Source organism: Crinia signifera, chromosome 1 (genome assembly GCF_055691185.1).
Source record: "Crinia signifera chromosome 1, ASM5569118v1, whole genome shotgun sequence".
NCBI lineage: Eukaryota > Metazoa > Chordata > Amphibia > Anura > Myobatrachidae > Crinia > Crinia signifera.
In genome coordinates, this window is record NC_139217.1 from 443,916,190 (window position 1) to 443,934,076 (window position 17,887).

Sequence of the window (17,887 nt, forward strand, 5' to 3'; positions counted from 1 at the left end):
TTACCTAAAACATTTATTACAATTAAATTAAGTTTCTAACATGGCTTTAAGTCATTAAATACAGATGATTTATTTTAAAACTATGTTTGTGAATGTCTGTGATTAATAGCTCTACTCTAAATTTATCTTAAGTGACTTAAATCAAAGTTACATAAGTGAATGTCTAACACGCACACACAAAAAAAAATGTGGGTATGCATTTCCACAGGAAACAGAAATGTGTGAGTATACAATTTCACCACAAGATGGCACTGTTATAACAAAGCAAAGACATACACTAGTGCTGAATTGAAATTTCCCACTGCAGATTCTCTTCATGTTTTAATTCATGAAATACTTCTACATTGCTCAGCAGTTGTGAAATGAGATGTCAAATAAGTTGATGTACAGTAAAGCACCACACGACGGGCCTTGCTTCATTGCTCCAGCTCAAGCGAGGAATTGGTGACTAATTTCATCAAAGAAACTGTAAATTCATAGCCTGGTGCTTTAAAGCGTGCTAGAACTTGCGTATTAAATGGAGATGTTATGACAAAATAAAATAGTGCCAATACCCCAGTAAACACATAACAAATTGTATTTATTTCAGCTCCCACATTTCATAAAGATGAGAGTTATAATGAATATAATATTGAGGGTAATATAGGTAGATAATTCAGGAGATTGACTACTGACATATTGGGTGACATTTAATAGGATGAGAGATTCAGAAAGTGAGAGATTAGGTAAGAAATCTCTGTAGTTTTTAAGGCTGCAATCATTTACACTGCAAAATAAAACAGATTTTGCACCAAGAGCCTTATTCTAGCTCACTCTTTCTGACAAAATGATTCTTAGATGGACAAAAGCATGTGCACTGCAGGTGGGGCAGATGTTACTTGTGCAGAGAGAATTAGATTTGGGTGGGGTTTTACTACAAAGTGAGATCTATATTGCATTGTAAAAATAAAGCAGCCAGTATTTACCCTGCACAGAAACAAAATAACTCGCCCAAATCTAATTCTCTCTGCACATTTTACATCTGCCCCACCTGCAGTGCACATGGTTTTGTCCATCTAAGAAGGATTTTGTCAGAAAGAGTGAACTAGAATAAGGCTCCAAATCTCTCACTTTCTGATTCTCTCATCCAATTAAATTTCCCCCATAATTTCCCTATACATGAGGAGAATTTTCATGGGCACTTGGGGGCAGACGCAGAGGTCCAAATTCGTCCCCTGTCTGATGGTGGGTCTACTGCGCATACACATTTTCGGTAATGCGCATGTGCAGGGCCCGGCTGTAAGGACCTCCAAATTTTGCCCTTCAGTGCCCGCCCTAAAATCACTTAAATACTCACAGCCGCCGGCTGGATGTGAGCAGCACAGACAGAAGGAAAAAAATAATTCAATGGTAAGTAACCTTCAAATGATTTATCCTCTGTGCCTGAGTTCACGATCGGATGTGTATCCCTACCCAGTGGCGTGATTACTAAACATGTGCCCCCTCACCATGAATATTTTGGCAGCGCTCCCCCACACGCGCCTCCTCTAGCATCCTCAAAACCTGTCTGCTGTAAGGGGGCAGACATTTTGTTAGGGACATTTTTCATTAGCAGCAGCAGCAGGAGGAGCGCCAAGAGTTGGGACTGCATGCAAGTAGATCTGCAGGTTCCGGCAGGAAGCAAACCTCCGGCACCCACATTTACTCAGCGCCTCCCTGCCACCACGGGGTCTGTGGGGCTATTGTTAAGCCACTGTCCGTACCCATCCATTCACAGCCCTGTACTGGGGGGGGGGGGGCATGTGTTCAGTGGGGCAGCGTTAACCTGCTCACTGGGCTCCCAAACGCGAGCAGGTCTGAATCACAGGCTCCTGCTAGCTATAGCTTTGCATTGAATACCTGCCTCTGCGAGTAGTTGCACGAATCACAGGAGAGAACGCGGAAAAGTTAGAAGGGGATATATTTGTTTGTACTAAAATTCTGAATAGAATTGAACATGCCTGTTCTTGTTAACCTTTAAAATCTGGGAGGTTGATTCGTCTCACCCTGTACAAGACCACACCTCTATTCCTATTATCCCACAGCAATCTATACTGTCCAATGGATAAAGTTTAGAATTTAATCTTGTTAATCCAGTAAATGTATCTTCTGTAAGGAAACCCTAATGGGGTATACACACGGGGTGATTTAAGCCCCATTTCTAAGCAATCTGACTAGATTGCTTAGAAATGAAGCACAAATCACTGTGTGTATGCCCCATAGCGATAGGCCAGTGCGTTGCTATCGTCGGGTTGGATATTTCAAGCATGCTTGTAATATCTAGTCATCGCCCGTGTTCTCGCTATTAAGAACATGGACAGTAACAGATTGCTCAGCACACTGGTGCAGCGCTGGGTGCTGAGTGATCTGTGCTGAGAGATCTGAGCAATTCAGTGTCACTTCTTTTCAATTTTATGTTTTTGTATTCTACTGTGTGGATTTTTTTTTTTTTACTTCTTATGTGCTTAGAACTGTATATATAATTGTGAATAGATCGCTATTCACTACTTAGCTGCAAATCCATAAGCAATTCATGGACCATCAAATGGTTTTTCCAGTCGGTGCACATGTGAGTAATGCTGGCCATACACTAGACCAGCTTTCCTCCAACCAAGCAAATGAAAGCAAATTAACTTTGTAATTTGGCCCCAAAATCTGGAAATGGACAAAACTGTCGCTCAGAAAAGGTGAAGGTTTTGGCTATTTTCCTGGATTTGTGAGTAAATTTCTGATTGTCATTTGCTCCTATACAGTAACAGATTTTTAGTCCAACCAACCAACTAGTTGGATGGGTGGATAAATGTTTTTCGGGTGCAGTGGTTCCCAACCTTTTTTCTATCCCATACCCCTTGATTAGGCTTTTCATTTATGAGTACCCCTCCTCTCAATTTGAAATATCCACAGTAGTTACGAGTGGAGAGAAAGTGATCCGTATGCATATCCTTAAGTGTGTCCTTATATTAAGGAGTAGCGGAGGAGTAGCGTGCGGTCAGGAACCGTTGTTTGACAATAAATGGCTTCACCCATCCACTAACCATGAGTGAAAGAAAAGTTTGTGAGTTATCATTCATATTCTCTGACAAATGGCCAGAAAATCAAAATTTCTGCTAGGTTATGTATACTTCTGAGCACAACTGTAAGTATCAAATAATTTAATTACATTTCAAATACACCGTTTAAATCACTGACTAAGGGGGTTTTTCAATGCCGGCCACTATTTCCGACAGGGGAAATAGCCGGCCCACCTATTCAATGCTGTTGTTTCCAACAGCATTGAAGGCAGATTCCCAAAAAAACAGATCAGACTTTAAAATAAGTCGGATCTGTTTTGTCGGTTTGTAGAATTTACCAACACGCCCATTTTGTGAAACTCGTCAGACCGTTGAATTTTGGCTGTTGAGTTTCTGGCAAGCAGAGCCAAAAACGGCCTGGGATTCTAACTGTCGGGACATTCTGACAGTCGGAATGAAATTCTTTATTGCGTTAGCACTTACTAGATGGCCCCCAGTGGAGCAATTCAATTGTGAGAGATGTGCAAAATATCTGCTAAAAATGCCAGCTTCCCTCACATTTGTTATATAAATTCCAATAAAAAATGTTGTGTAAAAAAGATTATATTTCTTACACTATATAAGGTAAACAGAACTGGTCATTATGATGAATAAAATGAATTGCTTGCCAATTTTGACACCAATTTCGACAAATTCACCTGGCACTCCAAGGGTTAATAATATCATCATCGACGCATTCTGCTTTTCGCTATATCACGCGGGTTACTAAATATGCAGTATGTGGTTATTTATATTTTATAGGAACTTCCTGTATGTGGGAGACCTGTACGTAATATCTAATCAAGCCACTTTTACTCACATTTACTCCTTTGGACGCTGTGAACACACAGGACTAACTAGAAAAGTTGTTAGTTTATTATTGTTAAAAGGCGCATAATGCACTAACAGCAATCACCCACAGCAATCAGTCCTGCAAATAGATTTTACCAGTAACTTAGGCCAGGGATGGTTTGTTTGCTATAGATTAATAGATGTATACCTTTAAGCATTGTTAATAAATTAAATAATCCACAGAGTAGAAATATTGGGAATAGAGGGGCATGGGTGACCCACAGCACCATTTCCAATTAAACGGGGGGGAATTACTTTCTGCGTGTGTTTGGGATCGGTTCCATTATTATTAAATGCACCTTCATCTGTACTGACAAATAGCATTTGGCAGCCTAATCACTTAGCATTTCCAGTACGCTCGCAGTAACTACCCAATCATTTGCCCAGCATAACACACGCTGCAGTAAAGAATTGAAGCTACAATTACATTTTGTGCTTAGAATCCAATTAATGTTGATGCCTCCTGATTCGTTTCCACCTTTAACAATGCAAACAAAAGTACGGATGGAACCAAACACCTGTTCAGAGAGCAGATAATAAATGACTGGTTTATATTCAAACTGTAAGACATGAAGAGAAGCCACAGAAAGTTAATTAGCTAATTATTATCTAGTGCAGACCCTATTTCATTACATAATCGAGAGCGTCTGAATCAACACATGAATACTGCATAATGCAGAACAGACTATTAGTAACGTCTGCGGGAAGAACCACGCAGCTATCCCTGTACCGGTTCCGGCTGATAGATCTACAGTGTCAATTGGTTTACCCCACAAAGTCGACATGCACTAGGTTGACAGGGTCAAAATGAGTTTTTCATGACTGTTTTTTTATTTTTTTTTAACTGGCTTGATCTCACTTCATCATCCACGTCAGCATAGAGGGAGAATATAATGGCCTGAAGCCACAAGCCATATGAGGATACATTAATTGGGGTCCATGATGACATGTGTACCTTGTTTTTTAATGCCCACAATTTAAACATGTCGACATTTTTACCCTGTTGACCTATTTCACATCGACATATTGCATGTCGACCTTTTGAGGTAGACCAATTGACTGTTTATCTAGACACTATCTAATAATCCATACCCCCCCCCCAGTACCATCCTGGCCATACTGCCCATATTATCAGCCTCTGCTGGATGCTACAGGGTAAATTTACCAAGATGGGAGTCCTATGGAAGATGGGATGTTGCCTATAGCAACCAATCAGATTCTAACTATTATCTTTTAGAAGAGGGGTGGCCAAATCTGTCCTCCAGATCTACCAACAGTTCACGTATCTGAACCTGTGGGTATATAGTAGGAATTAATGCAACACGTTTGAAAATGTGACAGTTAGTAATGACTACAGCTGTGCACCAGCTAGGTGATCTGTGGAATGTGATTGTTAGTAATGTGCACCAGCTGGGTGATCTGGGGAATGTGACAGTAATGACTACAGCTGTGCACCAGCTAGGTGATCTGGGGAATGTGACAGTTAGTAATGACTACAGCTGTGCACCAGCTAGGTGATTTGGAACATGTGACAGTTAGTAATGACTACAGCTGTGCACCAGCTAGGTGATCTGGGGAATGTGACAGTTAGTAATGACTACAGCTGTGCACCAGCTAGGTGATCTGGGGAATGTGACAGTTAGTAATGACTACAGCTGTGCACCAGCTAGGTGATATGGAACATGTGACAGTTAGTAATGACTACAGCTGTGCACCAGCTAGGTGATCTGGGGAATGTGGCAGTAAGTAATAACCTCAGCTGTGCATCAGCTAGGTGATCTGGGGAATGTGACAGTTAGTAATAACTACAGCTGTACACCAGCTAGGTGGTCTGGGAAAAGTGACAGTTAGTAATGACTACATCTGTGCACCAGCTAGGTGATCTGGGGAATGTGATTGTTAGTAATGTGCACCAGCTAGGTGATCTGGGGAATGGGACAGTAATGACAACAGCTGTGCACCAGCTAGGTGATCTGGGGAATGTGACAGTTAGTAATGACTACAGCTGTGCACCAGCTAGGTGATATGGAACATGTGACAGTTAGTAATGACTACAGCTGTGCACCAGCTAGGTGATCTGGGGAATGTGACAGTTAGTAATGACTACAGCTGTGCACCAGCTAGGTGATATGGAACATGTGACAGTTAGTAATGACTACAGCTGTGCATCAGCTAGGTGATCTGGGGAATGTGACAGTTAGTAATGACTACAGCTGTGCACCAGCTAGGTGATATGGAACATGTGACAGTTAGTAATGACTACAGCTGTGCACCAGCTAGGTGATCTGGGGAATGTGACAGTTAGTAATGACTACAGCTGTGCACCAGCTAGGTGATATGGAACATGTGACAGTTAGTAATGACTACAGCTGTGCACCAGCTAGGTGATATGGAACATGTGACAGTTTGTAATGACTACAGCTGTACACCAGCTAGGTGATCTGGGACATTTGACAATTAGTAATGACTACAGCTGTGCACCAGCTAGGGGATTTGGAAAAAATGGACCGTTGGTAGATCTCCAGGACCGGTTTGTTCACCCCTGTTCTAGAAGGTGCTAAATAAACAAGAAGTAGAATCTGATTGGATGTTATGGGAAAAATCCCAGCTTCTTGCCTGAAGATTCAAAAAATCTGCTTCTACCAAGAGAAACACCAGCTGCTCTCAGCTATCAATGGATTGATTTACACAATACACGTGGTTTAACTTAATGAGAAACAATCACATACTGTAAAGCAGTCCTATACAGTCATTGTCACTTAATAGGCTAAGATAGTTATAAAAAAAAGATAGATTTAAAAAAAAGTGATAGAAACATACAATAATTATAAAGTTGGTTATAAATGCAGATTATCAGCCTGCAGATGCAGCATGTCCAAATAGCGCAGGGAGGGAGGCAGGGGCTGCCCAGCACCTTGAAGAGCACTTGGCACGCCTCTGAAGTGACGATAATGGAGGTTGCTGTGATAGGCCACACCCCTCCATGGGAAGCCCCACCCCCTTTCCAGCTCAACAGGCACTGATTTGCAAACCACTAAAGTTGGTAGATATGCGCACTGGATTCTACGCTCCATTAGCAATATCGTTAACAATATCGGCAGAGCTCCTGGCCACATATAGTGAATTATATTGTTAATGATATCATTCAGTGACATCACCCGGCCCTCACATGAACGTGCAGTCATTGACGATATAGTCAACATTGGCCTGCATGTACAGACAGCATATTAAGCATACACACTGGAGGATATAAACAATATCTAGGCAGCACGGATGGTGTAATGGTTAGCATTACTGCCTCACAGCGCTGAGGTCATGGGTTCGATTCCCACCATGGCTCTAACTGTGCGCAGTTTGTATATTCTCCCCGTACTTGCGTGGGTTTCCTCCGGGAACTCCAGTTTCCTCCCACAATCCAAAAATATACTGGTAGGTTAATTGGCTCCCAACAAAAATAACCCTAGAATGTCTGTGTGTGCATGTACATGTGGTAGGGAATATAGGCTTTTGTTGGTAAGCTGCTCAATCAGAGGTGTGTCACTCAGGTGCCAAAAGGGAGGGGCAATTCTGTCTAGGAAAAAAATGCAACCAAGATCTCTGTATTATCTGATTAATATGTAGTTATTTTCTCACTCAGTGTGCAATTGGGATACAACATGTTTTTTCCTAGACAGAATTACCCCTCCCTTTTGGCACCTGAATGACACACCTCTGATTGAGCAGCTTACCAACAAAAGTGTTGTGCAGTTGAGAGAGGCATAGATGGGTCAGCATTAGGAGGGATTGCTGACACCTGAGTGCCATTGGAGAAGCCAGGGGTAGCTCCAGGTAAGCTGGCTCTCAGATGTTATACGCCATTATCATGTGGCCTTACACTGGGCTATTAAGCCCAGACATATGTTATTGCTTATGGGATGGGTTTGGGAATGTGGTGCCCCCTGTGTTGGTAGGGCTGGTCTGCTCCAGGTTAGCACACCCTAACACTTTATTAACTCTTATTTTTCCTATCACATTGTATATATTTTGTATTTTAATCACACCTTCACTTCCCTACATAGCACTTTGTGCTTCTTATTAACCCCTACTAATTTTCATTTGTGTGCTGCCCTGGAGTACTCAGCCTGTGTCAGCATGTTGGGGGCCCACACCCCAGACCCATACCCAGTATTAGGGACCCCCAGTGACAGAGAGGCCTTGACGTACGGCCTTGGAGCTTAGCCCTATATCTGCAGATATATGCAACCAAGATCTCTGTATTATCTGATTATTATGTAGTTATTTTCTCACTCAGTGTGCAGAAGGGAATATAGGCTGTAAGCTCCACTGGGGCAGGGACTGATGTCATTATACAAATAATCTCTGTAAAGCGCTGTGGAATATGTATGCGCTATATAAGAAACTGTTAATAAATAAAATAAAGTACATTTCGTGCATGCAATGATAGGTGGAATCTGTTTGGTTGCTAGCGGTAACATCTGCACTTGTCCTCTTTGTAAATATAGGAATAATATACCCAGCTCAGAGAACACTGCCAAGCAGCGGATAGTATTGCTCTACAGTATGTCCCCAATGAGTCACTAGGTTTTTTTTACTGTAAACATTGAACTTGCTACGTACTATGCTGTACTACTGTATCTTGCTAACTGAATAAAGCCTCTAATTGCCAAATATCTGTAGTGCAGTGTAGCATATCGTAGTGTAACTAATTGCCATAACTGCTCAGCGAGAGGTCACTAGACTAGCATGGAAGTTTCCCCTGTTATAAATGAAGAGGAAACAATTCTTCACAGCTTGCCGCAGATGTAGAGGACCTCTGGCTAACTGGCAACCAATCTCCTACCCATGCTATTCAGAGCTAAAAATATCCTATGCCAACAATATTTGCTGTTTCTGTGTAGTACAGGCTGCATCTACAACACGTATTATTAATTACAATAGGACACGGGGAGTTGGCAGGATGACGCCTGCAGAAGCAGGTGGTTCTCTATCGTATATATCAATAGTTCAAAACCCAAAGCTGCACTTCTAGAAATGTGCTACTGTTTCTTGTGTGGCCTATAAACCGGTTATTTAACTGATAAAATAGTCACCTATATCCAATTATTGCTTCTAAGGCCCGTATTCAATTCCAACGGTATACAATACTGCCAGGAGAAAAATCGTCAGTTTTCACCCGTTTTTTGGGTGAATTTGATTTGTCCTATTCAGTGACGGCGCTAATTTTTTTCCTGGGCGAAAAATCCAGTATCGCCAAACACCGCGCGTATCAGTGAAATTGCCATGAATTCACATGGTTTTGACGAATTTAAAGACGTTTTCGCCCGTTTATGCGGTCGCTTTTTCTCCTGGTGAAAAACTCGGCCAAGATTGAATACGCCCCTAAGTAGTAAATTAATACTGATGTAAGAATGGGACTTCAGTGCCGTGGAGGATTTCTCACCAATAGGGCAGTGTGTAGTGAGTAACTTATGTCAGTTTGTAAAGGCTCATTTGTGTAAACTAGTTATAAGGTATAAAAACCCATCCATCTCTCATCCTAACCCTCTGTTGCACGCTTACTTCTACCCATGCTTACTTCTATGGTCATTAGTCCAACATTGGAATCCCAACTGCCGGGACTCCGACACAGGGGCTATGAAGCCCCTTTTGGTCTCACGCACGAGGGAGAATAGCCCTTGTCAGTTGGGATCCCGACTGTCAGAAATGTAACAATCGGGATTCTGATGTCGGACGAATGACCATTGCGTCATCCGGCACCCAATGATTATTTCATGGTCTCGTATTGCAAGTCTTTGTTTTCTTGAGTTGCTCGTTATGCATTTTGTCAGACAATGTGGAACCCTGGTGGCATCATATAAATAAATGATAATAATAATAACAATAGTATTAATAACCAGCTGTGTTATAATATTTTAGAAAACTTACCCTCAGCATTGGTCCATTTTGAAACACATGAGGTTCGTCACAAACCACGCAGTACTCATTTAGCACAGGTATTCTCTGTTCAGCAAACTCTATCGTCTATTAAAAAATAAATAAAAGGAAAACAATCAGTAATAACAAAGAATAATAGGTATACGATATAGGTTTAAATATAGTAATGATTTTTTAATTAGGCGGAACCCAGCGAGTAAACACAGCCTAATGGGATCATGGAAATCATTGGTCAGTACGTCTTTTAAATGCAAAAATGTCTCCTAATACTACACCCTGCATTCAATTTAGTTCCTGCAGTGTCAGTGTGTCATCAATGTCTATGAAGGATCTGATCAGATTGTGACCATCGTACAGTGAGCGTGGCCCCAAAAAATGGCAATTGAGTAAAGTTTTGTTCACATGAGCTCTAAAGCATGGTAACACAGTGGTTAGTGTTATAACGTTCAGAAAACTGGTGCCGTTGGTTTATGGGGGATTGTGTGGAGTTTGTATGTTCTCCCTGTTTCTGCAAGACATACTGGGCCCATGTACCACAATGCAATTCTCTCTAGACTGGACTGAAACTACAAAAATCAATAATAAGAAAACATAATTGTCCATAAGGTCATACCTGTACCAGAAATCCATGCCCACGTACCGGAACAATTTTTGCACCATTGTTTGGCTAAAAAGAAATATACAGTATATACATAAAATAGCAATACACAATGGCTCAGTAGAACAGCTGTATAATGTTTTAATTTGGCATTATAATTAAATAGTTGTGCTTTTGCAGAGAACCAATGAAGTGTAATTGGCCCAATTTTTACTTTTTTTCTACCATGCATGACCCATTGCAATAATAATAATGGAACTCTCAAAGTGCGTAATCTAGGACTGACCATGGTCAGCTGAAGAGATGGTCCATGCTATCAAAGAGCTACCCACATATCCTATAGAATTAAAAGTCTGGAACTGCTCCTCACTTCTATAGAGGGAATTCCAGTGTTTTGGCCACTAGATGGCACCAGAAAGAGCAATTCAAGTGTGACATTACTGTTGCGTTGTTCCAACATTTCAAAGGGCTGGCAACCATTTTACAGTAATAGGCTATTACAGTGGTTCCTAAGCAGGGTGTGGTGGCGCCATGGGGTGCAGGGGACACTTGCAGGGGTGCCACAGGTTGGTGATCTAATTATGTATGGTCAACATGATAAGCAAAACCAGTACTGGTGGCTTCCAATCAAAAAATGTCAACAGAAGTGCTATCTTGTACAACACGACCACCAGATAACAATCTAAGGCTGGGTACACATCTGCACGACTGACAATGGTGATGATGGTTGGGGCAATTACCCTTTGCCTCAGACCATAGCACAATGCCACTGCACATTACTTGATGGAATGAGCAACAGAACGATCGCTCGTTCCGTCCTTCATTACAATGCACCGGTTGCACACAATATTTTCTAGTTGGTCGTTTAGCGCTGTCAATCAGAATGTGACCCATTAGAGCGCACAATCGGTCATGCAAACTATATGACATGCACAAATTGCCAATATCGCACTACTGGGTACCCAGCCTAAGAGTGACAAGTAAGCACAATTTACTTATTTACTTATTTCTCAATAAGAAACTTCTTGGCTAGGAATAGGAATAGGTGCGCCAACAGTTCTGCCATGTCCTGGTACTGGGAGGTGGTGTGTCCAAACCATTTCTGTACAGTACTGTCAGGGCTCGGGTCTCTGTGTTCCCGGCTGTGGCAGCAGTGGGCCAGTGGTGGATGCTGGGAACTGGAACACGGGAGGGCACTGTGGGCACAGCTAGGTGGGGAGAGTTGTTGAGACTCTGGTCAGAGTCATGTGATTGCAGGTGTCATGGCGGCACCCATGTGGCATGGGCCCGACCCGGGACCAGCTTGGGACGCTGGCAAGGGCTCAGGGTAATGCCACTCAGTTCCTGCCATGGAGAAAACTCGGGGACAGCGCAGGACAGGGGCCTAAGACACACCAGAAAGCAGGAAAGGAATTCGGACGCGTGTGCATATGCGAACGTGCACCGTGGTTTCTGACAAATACTTTATGTGCAGGGGGCAGCGGAGTCAGATATGGCCAGTGGCAGATCTGGTGGGTGGAGGTGGCGGGTGCAATCACGCATTGCATCATAGCATTGCATAGATAGGACTGCATTCTCAGCCCTAAAATGCATCTTGATAATATACGAAACATAGGTTATCTCAGAAAAGAAGAACACGGTAGAACACACAAGCATGAATCAATTCACTATCAGCACAACTAGAATGACTTTCCATAGGCACTACTACAACACGAAAATTTACCAAAATTTGTTTCTGCAAAAACAACCAGAAATTGGCTCAAAATGCACCTTTTAAATAGAGCAACTACTGGGCAAGTTAATTGAAAAGCATGCACGGATCTTCTTTGTGTAATAGAGTCCCCCTCCTAAGCATCACTAGCCTGAAATGGTCTTAGTTCTAAAAATACAGGGGGGGAAATGCGGGTGACCCCTACATACATTTTTGGACCCCCCCATATTTTGGGACCAGGACTTGGTCCAAAAGCCCAATGATGGTTTTTTAATTACATAGGGACCACAATAAATTTTCACGTGTATTTTTAGAACCAGGACTACAGATGGAGCCAGGGGCGAGTGCGCTCGAGACGTTCGCACGCGCCCCATGGCTACGGTGATTTCTCCGCCTCCCGCCACCTCCCCCAGTGCCCCTTGCCGTCCTCCCTATCCCTGTCCGTCTCCATGAAATGGAGACGGGCAGGGACCCGCAGCGGCGTGTGAGACGCACGTGCATCCCAGTCAGATGAAGCGCCTCTGAGTCGGCGATGGCCAGCGCAGGCATGCTGGCGATCCCGGGCAAGAACCAGGGGCGCTCCATCTGTATTTCAGACAGCTTGGTTATGCACATAGGTCCTAATTCAGACTTGATTGCAGGACAAATTTGTTCTCAAAATGGGCAAAACCATGTGCACTGATCCGTGTGGACTTCCGTCTTCAGTAGTGTTCGCTGCTGGCAAACACAGCAGCCAAACGCGAATGAGTACACCAGCAGACAACACGAATCCAGCAAACACAGTAGCTTAGCAAAATATCTGAATTTTCTTTTCAAATATACAACCATCTACTGTATATTCGTAACCATCTGAGTTTTAAGCTGAAACACCAATGTCCGTAAATTTACCCCAAAGTGTACAATACCCCATCAAGTGGCAGATTCATGAGCTGGCTCTAAAAATGGATTGAATGCCTTTTCGTACAGAAGAGATGCTAGCTCTAAAGATAATTAATCATTAGCATAATTAAGTACCGGGTAATAAATCTCATTGTAATTATAGGTACAGAGTACTAATTCTGTAGTGTAAGCTATTAAAACTGACCCTACAAAACAGAACACAGATGTGTAAATAACTTTCCTGCTAACTAGGTTTTATATCACAGTTCATATCACAGTTTGCAAATCCCCTGAATGGAATATCCATGTCAACCTTCACAACTAGATTTCTGCTACTAATAAGTTCAACTACAAAACCCAATATTTATGTTTATTCTTTTTTAACCATTTCTTTTTACACCATCATCCCGGATCCCACTGCCCAGGGGCACCGGGGACAGCCTCGAGCTTCAGCCCGGGCCAGGGGTGCTCAGGAGGGGGGGATCCCTTTATTGGGAGGGTCCTCAATCCCTCAGGGACCCGGCCACAGAGGTTATGCTTTGGCAGCGGGACCTTATATAATAAGTGTCCCCTGGCTGTGGCATGAGCCTGAAGGCTGTCTGAACCCGGTGCTGGTTTCCAAAATATGGGGGACTCCTACTCCTTTTGTGCCCCGTATTTTGGGAACCAGGAACGGGCCAAGAGCCCGGTGCTGGTTATAGAAATACAAGAGGAACTTATTTCATTTCTCCCCCGCTATTTCTGCAAAAAGGACCGTCTCAAAGAGCCTGGGACCAGGTATTATTTAATTAATTTGGTTATTTTTACACAGAGAAGCCTGCACGGATCTGACTGATCCATGCAGGAATCTTATTCGCAAAAATGGTGCATATAGGACGCACAAGCAGCTTATGCTGATTAAAATCTGCAGAATATTATTTAAGGCTAAAACTGGTACTTGTGAGTTAACTGGGCGCCCGATTTCTAAATCGGGTCGGATCGGGCACATCGCATCGCATGCGACCATCGGATGCGATGCGATGCGATGCGATGCGATGACCCGATTTTTCCATAGGAATCAATGTTAAAATGGACTGAGTCCATTTTAACATGGAATTCAATGGGAAAAGGGGTCCTTTTCATACCCCTACTATCCAAGTGGGCATGGAGTTGGATATAAACCTGTGGCGAGCGTAGCGAGCCACCGAGCCCGAAGCGTGGCGAGCGTAGCGAGCCCCGCGAGGGGACACAGAATACCGTCCCCTCGCGGGGCTCGCTTCGCTCGCCACGCTTCGGGCTCGGTGGCTCGCTACGCTCGCCACAGGTTTATATCCAACTCCATGCCCACTTGGATAGTAGGGGTATGAAAAGGACCCCTTTTCCCATTGAATTCCATGTTAAAATGGACTCAGTCCATTTTAACATTGATTCCTATGGAAAAATCGGGTCATCGCATCCGATGGTCGCATGCGATGCGATGCGATGCGATATCGCATCGCATCGCATCTGATTGTATGCCTTAACTTAAGGCATACAATCAAAAAATCGGGCGCCCAGATAACTCATAAGTACCCTAAAACTTAATATTTTTGTTTGGACTGTTTTGGAAAGAGCAAAAAACATTTTGTAAACTTGGTAATGCTGAAAAAAAAGAATGCATTAGTAAGCAGTAAATACGAATTATATTAATGTACGCACGGCAGGTTGTGAAGATGCAGCTGGCGTTAATATACCAATCAGCCCTGAGGTAAGAGAGAGCCTCCTGCCCTCTGCGATAGGTTCTTTCAAAAGGTCCATTTTTGATGATTTGGGGGCACTGGAATAAGACTTGCTGAGTAGTTTGTGGTTCTTAAATCCATCTAAGTCTTCCATACGTATATTACTAGAGTAAGACCTGCTTAACAGTCTATGGGGCTTCAAGGTGCTGTTGTGCTCACATCTGGGATCCCCAGAACAAGAACGACTTAACAGTTTATGTTGCTTCAATGAGATGCACTCCTCCTGCTTAATGGCTGGGGTACACTGGCGGTTCAAAAGTTTGTGTGGTTTTAAGCCCATTGCCTGTTCAGCCCTGGGGTCACTAGACAAGGATCGGCCAAAGTTCCTGTGAGATTTAGTGTTACACATGTCTTCGGCTTTCACTGTGCTAGAACAAGTCCTCCGCAGCAATTTGTGTGTCTTGGAGATCCCATCTTGCTCAGACTTTAGTTTCACTTTGCTCTTACCGCATCCAGGAGGGGGGTAGCTTGGCGACCTAGCAAAGGAAAATAACAAGAATTTCAACAGCTCTGAAATAAAGTTAACTATTTGGAAAATAATGACAAGTAACAATCACATACTGTGCACTTAACAAGTAATTATTATTATTGGAAGTCCGCACACATCTGATCATAGCATCTTCTCTAGTTCAAGGTTGGCCGGTCTTGGAGATCGACCAACAGTTCCCAATTCCCAGACCACCTAGCAGGTGCACAGATGCAGTTATTATTAACTGTCACATTTTCAAAAAAGTGCTGCATTCATTTTTGTAACCGACACATTCTACAGATCCACAGGTGGTCTGGAAAACATGGACTGTTGGTAGAACTTGAGGACCAGTTTTGGCCAACCAGGCTCTTGCACGACTCCGTATTTTACTATTAGAGTTACCTGGACTGAGTTCATATTGATCAGATGGATGTTTTGTCAATTAGAAGGATGTTTTGTATGCCACCCCGAGTGAACTTGGTGGTCTGGTTCTTGAGGACATTGTGCACTATTCTGTGATTCTCAGCATTGTGCAGGGCCACATATGATGCAATTGACCTCAAATCACACCATCAAGCACTACCAGACCTTCTAATAACAAAGTTTATTATGAGACAATTACTGATAGGCTTCCTCTGCAGACATGTACTGTGTGAATGGTGGATTCATACACAGCCGTACCTCCCAACTGTTCTTATACAGGTGGTACAGTCCCGATCTAAGTTCAGTATCCCAATTCTTTATCGCTGGATGGAAGATTAGCAATGACAGCCCTTCTACTCCACTGGAGGTTTTTGTCCTCCCTGAGCTCACCGTAGGACTCCTGCCTTATGGATTGACAGATGTACGTCCCCAGGCAAACTCTCCACCTGTTGCTGCTGGCAACAATGAACAGGGTTCATGAGTGAAAGGATACGGTGCAGTCTAGTGCCAGACACGCCCACAGGGTGTAGCCACATGCCAGAGATGTAATTGTTGACCTATAACAGGTCCCATTAGTTCAGTGCTACAGATGTGGGAGGGGTTTTAGCAGGTTAACACTGAATGATGAATGTTACATTTATGCTTTGAATTTGGCAAGTTCCAATTCTGAAGTTGTCTGGCCCTTTAAACCGATATTAGTAAGTTAAGAAACATTAGACAGAAACCCGTATTGCAAAGAGATCTGATGCCAACTGTTGTGCTAACGGGAAACAAATAGCTTGTGGGGTTTTCTTCCCATTGCGGTTATTACTGTCAGTAATAAAATATACTTGGCTGTAACATTCACGCTAGACTGGTTCTCTGTGCGAGATACATAAAAGGAATTTTCCGAACAACACAGTTACCTGCGCAACGTAGAAAAAATGTGCAGAGGAGACTTCACCTTCTTGTCAGACATTTTCTTGTGCGAACAATTTGATTTTTCTTTGCTCTGTTTCCATTGCTGTGTCACAAACGTCTGCATGATCCTGTGTGCACAGCAAAAGCACCATCTGCTTAAAGAATGCTCTGCATTGATGAAAATCTTCTATTTCACATGCCCGTGCCTGACGTACAGGGGTTTATTTACTAAGATGGGATGTTGCTATGGGCAACCAATAAGATTCTATCTAATATCTTCTCGAAGGTGCTAAATAAATAGGTAGATTCTAATTGGTTGCTCCTCCCGTCTTAGTAAATAAACCCTGCAATGTCCAGGTCAACAGTCAATCAGGGTTGCCTACTTTCTGGCCGCCCTCTCTGAGGCAGGAGGGTGTGGCCACCGACAGATGGGAAAGGGGCAGGGCGGAGCTACGGAGAAACTTCCTGTTTGGGGGCATGGCCAGCGCAATTGCATCATCGTGGCAAAGCCCCCCCCCCCCCCCCGCTGTGCATTACCGGTATTTCAGGCATTGCACAGCAGTGGGCGGGGCTACAATGACACAATTCACATTGTTTTGTGCCACAGGCCCCCTACCGAGGTGGGAGTCACCGGAGACTGCCAGCATTCCGGGAGACTTGCCTCCCTTTCCTGGGTGCGGGGAGGAGTATCCAGATACCCGGCCATTCCATGAGATTGGCTACCCTGCAGTCTGTAGGTCGACACCATATGGCTGACATACATGTTTTACATGACTAGAAGGGCGAAACAAGCAATATGTTGAAATGGCAATGGTTGACACATGAACATATTCAACATGAGTTTTTCACATTTTTTGGGGTGCTTTTTCAGACTTTTCCATCCAATTGGACTACAATTGAGAACAGTAGCATAGCAAGCAAGGCGAGCCATCCTGCATGCTCAGGTGTCGTCAGTGACATGAAAATTTTTTGAAAAACTTATGTCAACCTTTTCATGCGTCAAACTATTCCGAGTAAACTTTCGGCTTGTATCAACATTTTTCTTTTACATAGATCGACCTTTTGGGATCGACCTATTGACTGTCAACCTAGACATTGTCTGTGAGCTATACCACACCTCTGAAATCCGCTACCAGTAACTAGTAATACCAATAAATAGTGCAGGGTCATTTTATTGGACTGGCCCACAAACGTTCTCATTAGTAGTTAGCTAGCAGCGCTAAAAGAGGCGCAAATTTGTGAATGTTCCCCAATACCACCCATAGGGCCCGATTCAGAGCCTTTTGGAGGGCTGCG

At 43.3% G+C, this 17,887-nt stretch overlaps 1 protein-coding gene across 1 annotated transcript in view; it reads right to left on the reverse strand.

Annotated features, from left to right (window-relative positions):
• The window catches only part of PARP8 (poly(ADP-ribose) polymerase family member 8), a 199,658-nt gene that overhangs the window by 50,035 nt on the left and 131,736 nt on the right, over window positions 1–17,887 (reverse strand). Inside the window, exons 11-14 of the mRNA XM_083153875.1 lie at window positions 16,597–16,719; window positions 14,720–15,275; window positions 10,468–10,521; window positions 9,846–9,941 (exon numbers count right to left, since the gene is read on the reverse strand). Coding sequence (XP_083010001.1) covers window positions 9,846–9,941; window positions 10,468–10,521; window positions 14,720–15,275; window positions 16,597–16,719 — 829 coding nt within the window. The remainder of the gene's footprint in view (window positions 1–9,845; window positions 9,942–10,467; window positions 10,522–14,719; window positions 15,276–16,596; window positions 16,720–17,887) is intronic.